Source organism: Schistocerca nitens, chromosome 4 (assembly GCF_023898315.1).
Source record: "Schistocerca nitens isolate TAMUIC-IGC-003100 chromosome 4, iqSchNite1.1, whole genome shotgun sequence".
NCBI classification, from domain to species: domain Eukaryota; kingdom Metazoa; phylum Arthropoda; class Insecta; order Orthoptera; family Acrididae; genus Schistocerca; species Schistocerca nitens.
In genome coordinates, this window is record NC_064617.1 from 97,221,677 (window position 1) to 97,234,226 (window position 12,550).

The 12,550-nt window shown below is 44.7% G+C and overlaps 1 protein-coding gene across 2 annotated transcripts in view; it reads left to right on the plus strand.

Moving 5' to 3' along the window:
- Positions 1-12,550, plus strand: part of LOC126253397 (rRNA N6-adenosine-methyltransferase ZCCHC4) — a 105,035-nt gene that overhangs the window by 69,935 nt on the left and 22,550 nt on the right. For both annotated transcript variants that reach the window (XM_049954696.1, XM_049954697.1), the window contains exon 6: positions 6,526-6,636. In XM_049954696.1, coding sequence (XP_049810653.1) covers positions 6,526-6,636 — 111 coding nt within the window. The remainder of the gene's footprint in view (positions 1-6,525; positions 6,637-12,550) is intronic.

Here is a 12,550-nt window from a genome sequence, read left to right on the forward strand (position 1 = left end):
CCCCCTTCTTAAGTATGTTGATGTGGCTGTCCACCTTGTTTCCTATATTCCTTGTGGTTTCGTTTGCCTTGCCTTTTCTCTTTCACCCTCTTTGGCATTTTTGGTCCCCTTTGGGGTTTGACCTTCACTTCTAAATTTTCTGTCTGTAGTGTGAGCCATGTGGGGAAGAACTCCCTCCCTAGCATCTATGGCATGAATTCCTCTACTCCCTTCCTTCACCTCTTCCTTCTCTGCTATAGCCCCTCCTCCACCCCACTATGTCATCAACAGGTGTAGCCAGTCCGTGTGGTGGGGCTGTTACGTACCCATCTGGCTCATCTCCCTGACAACACAGGGATCACACTTCTGATACCTGAGCTGTTGCCTCCACACGTGAGTCTAGGAGTGGTTATTTGTCATTCCAGATCATTGCAACTTTCAGCAATGGCCACGGTGAAAGACGGCCCTTGCTGTGGCTGGGTGGGACCCATGTGAAGAGCCCCTGATCAGAGTGGGTGGTATCAGGGCAGATGTTTTTTGCGTGCAGTGTATCAAGCTCCAAAAATTTGGCCATAACTCCTACGGCCATCTCTTCGAGGTAACAGATTGAATGCTGCTTTTTATGACCCTTTGGCCTTCCCTCTCCTTGCTACATTCTGGGACAAGTGCCAGGCTCGCCAGCTTGGCGTGAAACACTTTCCCCGCTACCTGGTCTGTACTAGGATGGATGGGGACTCATTCATCTCCACAAAGCCACTATTTTTTGCAGAAAATATCAAAGAAAAGTTTGGCAGTGTGGAGTGTCTCAGATACAGTTGGGTTCCCTGTTGAATAAAGCTTGTTATGCTACCCAATCTGTAGCTCTTTCTGATTGTGATCATCTTTGTGACATCCGGTGTCTGTTACACCTCATCAGTCTCTGAATGTGGTACAAGGAATCATTTTTCATTGGGACCTCATTTTTCAAACTGATTAGGACCTTTGGGCTGATCTGGAACAACAGAGTGTTCATTTTGTTCAACATGTGCAGGAAGGTTGTAAGGAGAACCATACCAATACTGGTGCCTTTATTCTGGCTTTCAAGGGAGATACCCTCCCAGAGGAAGTCAAGGTTATGTGGTAGCAGTGTGATGTGAAGCCACATGTGCTGCCACCCATGAGGTGCTTTCGGTGCTTACATTTTGGACATGTCTTCACTATGTATGGTAGATGCTCTGTGGTGACTGTGGACACCCACACCATGAGGGGAGCCCCTGTGTTACACCACCTGTGTTTGTAGCTTGTCATGACCGTCATTCTCCATGCTCACCAGATTGCCTGGCTTACAAGAAAGAAAAGAAGATACAAGTGTATAAGTCCCTGGATTGTCTATTTACTCTAAGACTTGTCAAAAATATGACTGACTCCAACCTGTGTCGATGACTTCTACTTTTACCTCTGTTATGTCCTTTCCCCTCCTCCCTCTTCCTCATCCCACCCTCCTCCCTCATCCTCATCCCAATCCCGTCCCCCTCTCCTCTCCCCCTCCCCTGCTGTTCCCACACCCTCCCCTCCAGGTGTCAAAGAAGTGCTTCCCCTCTGTGGCCCCTGTTGGTGATGGGGCTCCCTTCCAGGACCCCTGCCTGCGGCGTCTATCAGGCTGGAGGCCTCCTACCCCAACTCAGCCACAGGACTCAAAGTGGCCACGGGACTCACAGTCTGTTTGCCCCAAGGTTGCCTACTCTCTTTCGGTTCTGGATCTCACAGAAGCCTGCTCTCCTCCTGTATCATGCCCTCCTCTGCCTGTGGAAGGGAAGAAGAAGAAGAAGAAGAAGAAGAAGAAGAAGAAGAAGAAACACGAAACACAAGTACCAGTTCAGGGCTACTCCAGTGCCTCCAGAGGTGTCCTCTCTCCCTTGCAACCTGAGTCTGACATTTATGGATGTCATCCCGTCATCGTTGGTGACGGTTCGTGACCCGTGATGTGTGATTGGCTCCAGCCCCTTTGCCTCCCACTTAAATACCTGCTCTGTGATTATTCAATGGAACTGTAATGGATACTACTATCACCCCCCAGAGTTGCAGTGCCTTATTGCCTTTTACTCGGCAGATTGTGTCATCCTTCAGGAATCTCATTTTAGTGATGCTCACTCTCTGACCCTTCGTGGGTTCCATGCTTTATGTTGGAACCAGGTCGGCCCTTTGAGGGCTTTCGGTGGTGTCTGCATGTTGGTCTGTATGTGTATTGTTGTTTATGGATTCCACTTCCTACCACATTGGAAGTCGTTGCTATTTGGGTCCACTTGGACCCTGCCATCACAGTTTCCAGTCTGTCTCCTTCCTGACACACCATGTACATATGCTGCCGTAACCGTCCTCCTTCAGCAATGTCCCCCCCCCCCCCCCCCTTCCTCTTCCTTGGGGATTTTATTGTCCATCACCCTTTGTGGGGCAGTGCTTCTTCATCTAGTCGGTGGTTCCTCATTGACCAATTGCTTGTGCACCATGACTTGTGCCTTCTTAATGATGGTTCCCCAACTCATTTTAGTGCTGCACATGGCACTTTCTCTTCCATTGATCTTTCGCTCTCTTCCCCTCCCCTTCTGCTTCTCTTACACTGGTTGCCACTTGATGACCTCTGTGATAGTGTCCACTTCCCGTCAGTTCACTTGTTCTGTTCCCACCTCCTGATGACTAGGTTTCCTTGCTGGGCTTTCCATCTTGCTTGATTGTCCTCTGTTACCTCTCATGTCGTGCTTCCACCTTAATTATCAGGTCTTATTGACAAAGTCATCCATGATAATCCAATAAGGTAATCTGCACTGCCGGCATTGCTGTTCCCCGCTTGACAGGCCCCGTCGGCCAGTTCTGTGTTGGAGTATGGCTATTGCCACTGCTATCTGTGATCGTCTTGCAACATCCTAAGTGCCACCTGCCCTCCGCCGGTCTTATTACCTTTAAACATCTTCATGGCAAAGCCCATTACTTAATCAAAAAGATCAAACAGGTGTGTTGGGAATACTTTCTCTCTTCTGTAGGTTCTTCTGTCTCTTTGTCACAGGTGTGGGATACACTCTGCGCCCTCCAAGGTTGTCAGTGGCTTCTTGCATTCTGGGCCTTGCCCTTCCAAATGTCCTTTGTACAGATCTGTCAGTTCTTGCGGATCACCTGATGACCCATTTAGCGACGGCATTGGCGGCAGCCTCCTGTCCAGCTTCCTCCCTCCACTGGAAACAGTAGGCTGAAGCTTCCTGCTTATGTTCACCCCTTGTCAGTCAGAATCCTACAATGAACCTTTTGCCAAATGGGAGCTTCTTCTGGTCCTCACTACTTCTCATGATTCAGCTCCTGCTAGTGACTCCATGCTTAACCAACTACTTAAACTCCTCAGTCCTCCACAGTGACAATATCTCCTCCAGGTGTTTAACAATATTTGACTCCAAGTAATTTTCCCTTCTCAGTGAAGAGTCAGTATTGTGGTTCCTGACCTTAAGCGTGGCAAGGATCTGTTGTTCCTTGATAGTTATTGGCCCATCTGCCTGACCAACATCCGCTGCAAGTTACTAGAATGGGTGATGGCTCGTCGACTCAATTGGGTCTTTGACTCTTGGGGTCTTTTTTTCTCCTTATCGGTGTGGTAGGAGGGATGATCTCTGATCGATCATCTGCTTCAATTGGAACCTGCAGTTTGGCAGACCTTTTCTCAGTGCCGCCATCTTGTGGCAGTTTTCTTTGATCTTCATAAATCCTACGACACCGCTTGACACCATCACATCTCTCTTTTACACTCCATGACTCAGGTCTTCGGGGCCCCTTCCCAAATTTTGTTTGTCAGCTCCTGTCCCACTGGTTGTTCAGAGTCCGGGCTGACACTGTTCTCATGCCCTGTATGTGGATGATTTCTGTATTTCGGCTATCTGCCACTCGGTGGCCTCTTTGGAATGACAGATCCAGGGTGCTATCTGGCACGCTTCCACGTAGACACTCTTGCACAATTTTCAGTTCTCTCCCCTTAACTCAAGCGTGGAGAATTTCTGTCACTGTACTACGGTTAATTCTGATCTGGAGCTCCACCTTGATGCACACAACCTGACTGTGGCCACAGTTACATTTCTTGGGTCTTCTTTTTGAATTTGGTTACCCTATATCCATCATCTGAAGGTTGCCTGTCTTTTCAAACGCAATGTCTTTGCTTCCATGCCCACGCCTCTTGGGGTGCAGATCATTTGACTCTTCTCCGCCTATACCTGTCGTCTCTGGACTGTGGTTGTCAAGTTTATGGATCAGCTTTCGCTTCCATGCTGCTCCTCTTGGACCCAACTCACCATCATGGTATGTGTTTAGCCACTGGTGCCTTTTGCACTAGCCCTGTTGATAGTCTTCTGGTTGATGCTGGAATCTTTCCCCTTTCAGTGCAGCAGTCTCAGAACCTGGTTTCCTGTGCCATCACTATCCGCTCTTCCCCTGCTTACCTGTCTTATTCCATTCTTTTTGTGACTTCAGGCCATCGCCTGCCTGCTGCCAGCTCTCGGGTGGGTTTACCTGTTGGGATCCACCTCACTTCTCTCCACCATGACTTCCATCTCCCCTCCTTATCCTCTTCCCCATGTTCTCTCCTGACCAGCTCTCCTTGGGTAGTTCCTCGACCACAGATTCGGATGGATCTCTTCCGGGTACCAAAAGTGTCCATTGTTCCAATGGTGTTTGTTCTGAATGCTCTTATGGGAGTTTCAGGATGCCACCATTTTTTACACTGATGGCTCTAAATCCAAGTTGGATATCTCTTCACGTCTTCTGTTGGCACAGAACACCATCTCTTGCCTGCCACGTGTGCGGTGTTTACTGAGGAACTGATGGCCATCCGTTGGGCCCTCCATTTTATTAAAGGTCCTCTCTTACCTGAGTTTTGTTATGTATGGGCTCAGTGAGTGGCCTTCAGGCTATCACTCGGTGTTTTTTTTCCCACCACACCTTGGTATCTGACATCCGAGACCTTTTCACTGGTCTAGCTGATGCAGCATGTTTGGTTGATTTCCTTTGGGTTCCTGGCCATGTGGGCATACTGGCTAATGAACTTGGTGATCATCTGGTTGGGGGAGGGGAGGGGGAGGGAGGGTGAGTAGCTACCCTTCGTTCTCCGTGACCATTCCGGGGGCGGATTTGTAACTTTACATCAGATTCCTTTTTCCTCAATCATGTGCTGACTATGGAGAGGCTACCCCTCTGTCTAATAAACTTCTTGCTGTCAACAGGACTCCCAGCATGTGGTGTTCTTCCCTCTGCTGCTTCTGGAGGGAATCTATCATGCTCTGCCATCTTCGTATTGGCCATACTATGTTGATCTATGCTTTTTTACTCCACAGTTGGCCCCGCCCTTCCCCTCCTTCTTTGTAGTTAGGGTTCCGCTTACGGTGAACCAAATTTTGCTGGATTGCTCCCGCCTTTTGGCCCTTTGCACTAAATGTGCCCTCCCCCCTTCCTTGTCGCAGGTGTTAGGGAATGGCCCTGACATGGTTACGTCTGTCCTTGGTTTCTTTGTAAAAGTGGTTGTACTTTCAGGTATGCTTTCCTTGGTTAGTGTAGGTGTTGGTTAAGAAGGCCTTGACATCGCCTCCACGCTGGCCAGGTTCTCCCCACCTTTTTCGTACCTTTTTGTCTGATCCATCGTGATATTTTGTTTCCTTTTTTCTTGTGTCTTCTTCCCATACTGTTGTCCCCTTTGTATCATGATAATGGTATGACGTGGATGTCGGGACAGGTCAGTGACAGTGTTGGTGTCCCACCTTGCGTGGTGTTTCTGGGGCACACCTGCTGTCCTCATTCCCACCCACCCTCTCTTGTTCTGTCCTCTTCCTGCTGTGCTGACATCCCTTTTCCCTCTTTGTTTGTGCATTACCCCTTCCCTTCACTGGACTGTGCTGTTTGTGTTGTTCCTCCCTTGATTTCTGCCATCCTCGATCATGGGGCCAATGACCTCACTGTTTGGTCCCCTCCCCCAAATCAACTAATCATCCTATACAAAGTGCATCACCTAAATCTTTCACCGCAAACATTGCAGAAATGGAAAGTGCTATTGATGTGCGGTTTTCACAGAATGGATTGGTAGTCAGCAGCTTGTATTGTTAGCCAACCAACAGATTGTAATGATACTTAGAAAGTGTATTTTTTGTGCAAACAAACACTTTTTTTAAAATGGAACAAACTAGAAATAGGGTAAATTAGAAAGTAAGAGGTGTTTTTTCGATGATAGTCCTGGTTGTTTACAATTTATCATATTTTGAAATGTTGCCACACCAACACTTTTACAATCGGACCCACATTACTATTATCAGAGTGAAACAAATGAGGAAGAAAAGCACTTCTGACAGTGCATCTGTGCTGTAACTCATAATTCATATACAAGTATTCCTCAGTCATTTTCTGTTTATTTACATGTTGTAATTTGGTGCTGAATGCTTTTGTATTAATAAATTTCTGCCAAGAGATATTAAAATGAGCATTTCCCAAAATTTCTGTTTGATGTCTTTGAGACATTCGTCTTATGTAAACTTAAATTTTGTGTTTCAGTTGTCTGGGTATGTCCATATTTCATGGAACCATACATACTTGATGCCTGTCCAAAGTTGCGCATGTTGGACTACAAAGTTTATTACGAGAACCACCCTCTGTTCTCTCAAGGTAATCTTAGGTACATAATTAGTTGCATATATTATACGTACTACTGGCTATTAAAACTACAACACCAGAAAGAATTCCAAATAACAATATTTTATGTATTGTGCTTATAAAGTATAGTAGGAAGGATTCATGACTGAATGTGTAGGTTATATATGATTTTACAGTCTTTGACATTCAGAACACAGAGCTGCTGTCTCTGACAGCAACAATGGCAATAGGACATCATGACATTGAGTCAGAGTGAGCTTGTATGACACGTACAAGTACATCGTTCCATGCTGCTTCATCTCTTAGCTAGAGTTCATCAACCATAGTGTCTGTCAGATGGTGGTGAACCATGACCAACTATTTTCATTGGGTGAGAGATCTGTACACACTGGCCAAGGCAACGGTCAAACATCTTCTGTATCGAGCTAGGTCAGGACAGCACAAACAACATGCAGTCTTGCATTGTGCTATTGAAAGAGAACGTCACAGGGATCTCAAAAAATGGGGCTTATACATTTCAGAAATCTAACAGCTGCTGTTCAAATTACTGGCTATTTGAATCACAGGTGATAGTTTCATGTACCCAGTTGTACCAAATACTATCAAAGTGTTGGGTCCTTATGATGATGGCTAATGCAATCTGACCACTTTTTTCTTGGAGCCTCCACAATGGAGCATTCAGTTTAATGCTGTATGCATAATGACGACTTGCCTGAAGAAATGCCGTGGTGTCATTTTTGTGTCCACTGTAGTCATTGGCTGCACCACTGTCAGCATGCCTCTCTGCTACTGCTCAAGAGAAACAGTGACAGTGGTCACCATGCTGAAAGTTCATGCTGATTCACATGTCATTGCGGCATTAAACTCAGAGTGATAAAAGTCGGTTGCTATAGGCCATGATACTGCTACTGTCGAATTCCGACACATGTCAATAGACACTTCTCCTTCTTACACAAGACATGATATGATCTTCTTGGAAGCAGCCAACATTCAGATATGATTTCTGGCTGAGAATCTCACCTTTTTTGAATACAGAATGTTTGAGAGGCCCTCAAATGAAAACTGAAAACTCACAACAGTGGGACCATGGTACAGTTCCATTCAAAAGCAGTAACAACACATGTTATGATGTTTAGTCAGATGAACCATTCCTGTTTCATAGAATGTGGTTGTGCCACTCACAAATCCACAAAGCACCCACTCTAGCACTTCCTCATCCATCTGAAACCAATGTCGACACTCATCTGTCTTAAGGTTGCCAAATATGTGAAAATTACATCCGGCTGTACGGAGGATGTTGCAGTGTCCCAAACAAATCACTTTGTCACATTTGCAGTGAGGGGTTGGGTGTTATTGTGTAAGTATATGATTCCATCTGACAGCCCAACAATGGAAGTGTCCCATATCTTCCCAGCCAAAGAAACCCAGAGCTGTTCACATAAATTCCAGTAAGGTCATGATGACTTCCTTCTTTGACTCCAGAGGGTCTCTGCTCATAGAGTTCCTCGAGCATGGAACCACAATCAGTGCGCAGCACTATGAAGATGCCTTGAAGAAACTGCGATGTGACATGAAGTAAAAATACCCAGGAATGTTGTCAAATGGAACTGTCTTGTTGCTTGATAGTGCCCACCCTCACCCTGCTAATTGGCTACTCTTGAGCAGTTTGGTTGGGAAATGCTGCAACAGCCTCCATACAGCCGGGATCTTTCACTGTGTAATATTCACATCTTAAGCGACCTCAAGAAAGATGTGTGAATGTCAGTTTCAGTCAGACAAGGAAGTGCAAGAGTGGGTGTGGTTGTGGATCCATCAGCAGCTAACCACATTCTGTGAAACAGAAATTCATCATCTTGTCTCCCAGAGGGATAAATGTCTTAACCTGTGGTGATTAATTTAAAAGAAATCATTTTATGGTCCCATTGTGGCAAGCATTTGGTTATCATTTGCTTGTTCCTTATAGATAGTGTTACTACCACCCACTTTGTGCAGTTGTGCTAAAATGCTAATCATTTGTGTGTCCAAGCATGCTAATTTGACATTTGTTCCGTGCTGCCTTCGTGATGTTGCAATTTTAATTGATAACATTTTATTATATGTGGTAACTGTTCTTTTTATAAGTCTGAAGCAGTTGAGCAGTTGTGAATATTGTATGTGTCATATCTTGTTTGCTTTCATACCTTTCTTTATGAAGTACTTAATCAATGCTCGAATCTCGAGGGCAACTTGAGCAAAAACTTTACCTATAATGGCCTAGCTTTAAGTGTGATGTTAAACTATGGGAAAGTGAAGTATAAGTTATTGTATGTAGCAGTGTACACAATCAGTGACAAAAATCTTCCTTTTGAGGAAAAAGTGGGAGGAGTGTTAATTTAAACATATACGTATTTAACAGTTTACTTTGTTTGTATCTAACCATAAAATAAAATTAATGGTGGAAAATCCAGAATGGAATGTAACAGTATGGTGAAAAGGGTACATCTACATCTACATCTACATTTATACTCCTCAAGCCACCCAACGGTGTGTGGCGGAGGGCACTTTACGTGCCACTGTCATTACCTCCCTTTCCTGTTCCAGTCGCTTATGGTTCGCGGGAAGAACGACTGTCTGAAAGCCTCCGTGCGCGCTCTAATCTCTCTAATTTTACATTCGTGATCTCCTCGGGAGGTATAAGTAGGGTTGTTAGTTGTGGTCTTCAGTCCTGAGACTGGTTTGATGCAGCTCTCCATGCTACTCTATCCTGTGCAAGCTTCTTCATCTCCCAGTACCTACTGCAACCTACATCCTTCTGAATCTGCTTAGTGTATTGATCTCTTGGTCTCCCTCTACGATTTTTACCCTCCACGCTGCCCTCCAATGCTAAATTTGTGATCCCTTGATGCCTCAAAACATGTCCTACCAACCGATCCCTTCTTCTAGTCAAGTTGTGCCACAAACTTCTCTTCTCCCCAATCCTATTCAATACCTCCTCATTAGTTACGTGATCTACCCACCTTATCTTCAGCATTCTTCTGTAGCACCACATTTCGAAAGCTTCTATTCTCTTCTTGTCCAAACTGGTTATCGTCCATGTTTCACTTCCATACATGGCTACACTCCATACAAATACTTTCAGAAACGACTTCCTGACACTTAAATCTATACTCGATGTTAACAAATTTCTCTTCTTCAGAAACGATTTCCTTGCCATTGCCAGTCTACATTTTATATCCTCTCTACTTCGACCATCATCAGTTATTTTACTCCCTAAATATCAAAACTCCTTTACTACTTTAAGTGTCTCATTTCCTAATCTAATCCCCTCAGCATCACCCGATTTAATTTGACTACATTCCATTATCCTCGTTTTGCTTTTGTTGATGTTCATCTTATATCCTCCTTTCAAGACACTGTCCATTCCGTTCAACTGCTCTTCCAAGTCCTTTGCTGTCTCTGACAGAATTACAATGTCATTGGCGAACCTCAAAGTTTTTACTTCTTCTCCATGAATTTTAATACCTACTCCGAATTTTTCTTTTGTTTCCTTTACTGCTTGCTCAATATACAGATTGAATAACATCGGGGAGAGGCTACAACCCTGTCTCACTCCTTTCCCAACCACTGCTTCCCTTTCATGCCCCTCGACTCTTATAACTGTCATCTGGTTTCTGTACAAATTGTAAATAGCCTTTCGCTCCCTGTATTTTACCCCTGCCACCTTCAGAATTTGAAAGAGAGTATTCCAGTCAACATTGTGAAAAGCTTTCTCTAAGTCTGCAAATGCTAGAAATGTAGGTTTGCCTTTTCTTAATCTAGCTTCTAAGGTAAGTCGTAGGGTCAGTATTGGCTCATGAGTTCCAATATTTCTACGGAATCCGAATTGATCTTCCCCGAGGTCCGCTTCTACCAGTTTTTCCATTCGTCTGTAAAGAATTCGCGTTAGTATTTTGCAGCTGTGACTTATTAAACTGATAGTTCGGTAATTTTCACATCTGTCAACACCTGCTTTCTTTGGTATTGGAATTATTATATTCTTCTTGAAGTCTGTGGGTATTTCGCCTGTCTCATACATCTTGCTCACCAGATGGTAGAGTTTTGTCATGACTGGCTCTCCCAAGGCCATCAGTAGTTCTAATGGAATGTTGTCTACTCCCGGTAGAGATGGGCAAAACTGTTCTTTTCAGAGATCGGATCTGAACTGTTCACTCCCTGAAATGAACTAGGTCTTTTTCATGACTCACCACTCATTCACAATAGAAAATAAATGGAAGGCACATTGCCCTTTAAACTTGGTTTATTCCAGTACTATACCTGTATTTTGATCTTATTTGATCCTATTTTGAAGTAACACAGATAATGAGTAAGAATTTTGTATTGTTTATTGAAATTTCCACGATATGACAAAGTTTTTGATTAACGATTTATTTTGCGCTATCGTGGTTTTTTGGGTGATCGGAAAATTTTGGAACTTGAGATTTACATTAACAATGTATTTGGCTATAATGTATTAAAATTTCATTAACCTCGTACAAATACATCCCAAGCCATATATTTTTAAAGTGAACATTTCCTTCCTAAGACGCCCAAAATCGCAAAATCCGTACTACAATTAGAAAAAAAAATATAAATTTGACTGGAAGACCAAAGTGCTGCATATAGCCTTATGCAGAATAAAATAAGGAAAATATTGGTGTATCACATTTTGCGATACGTTTATTGGTTCGCTTGTAATTAAAGTGTAAATTCGAGTGTCCATAATAAAAAATCCTATAGTAAGAGGAGTCGTCAGGAACCTCATCTGATCAGTTTAAACAAATAAAAATAAAATAAAAACAAATGATGTATACATAACATAATTATGTAATATACACATCGGTATTAGTACGAAGAACAATATCCAGTATAGACGAACTCCGATGCAGAGGCGCTGAGTCAAGCTGGTCGAGCCGCGAGCTGTATTGCTGCGTGAGCTAAGACCGCAGAGACCAGAGTGACACCTGAGTTGCTTTGCTCAACGCTCTGGCTAGAGTCGAGAACGGTGGGGTGAGCGTTGAGCGGGCGAGTTCCGAGGGTGGGGGGAGCGGTGAGCGGCCACCAGTCACCCGCTCCGAGACAAATCGTCCGCTCTCTTGCGAGCAGGTTGTTGCAAGTAGTTCTTATGTTCTCTGCTAGAAGGCTCTCTGTCCTGTTGCTCGCATCAACTGCCCAGAGGGCAGGACGTGCGACTGAAACGATCGCCGACGGAGTGCGATGCTAAGGTGCGCCAGACACTGCACGCGGCAGAGGAAGCACAGAGACGGCACGGGATATGTGAAACACAAAATCCAATGGGGCACTGCACAATGCAGGCAGCCAAGGCAGAAGCAGGGCAGAGGCCGGCGCTGGCTGTGTTGTGTGGCGCGCAGTGTGCTCTGACCAGCAGAGGCCCCGCTGATACGCTCCGTCTCTCTCTCTCTCTCTCTCTCTCTCTCTCTCTCTCTCTCTCTCTCTCTCTGCTGTGGGAAACGTTTGGAGCTAGCGTTCTTTTTTTCTGAATCACTGATTGTTCACTCCTTTGAAAGATTCAACTCTATAAAACAGTTCAGGAGCGGATCCCCCATCTCTAACTCCCGGGGCCTTGTTTCGACTCAGGTCTTTCAGTGCTGTGTCAAACTCTTCACGCAGTATCTTATCTCCCATTTCATCTTCATCTACATCCTCTTCCATTTCCATAATATTGTCCTCAAGTACATCGCCCTTGTATAAACCCTCTATATACTCCTTCCACCTTTCTGCCTTCCCTTCTTTGCTTAGAACTGGGTTGCCATCTGAGCTCTTGATATTCATACGAGTGGTTCTCTTCTCTCCAAAGGTCTCTTTAATTTTCCTGTAGGCAGTATCTATCTTACCCCTAGTGAGACAAGCCTCTACATCCTTACATTTGTCCTCTAGCCATCCCGGCTTA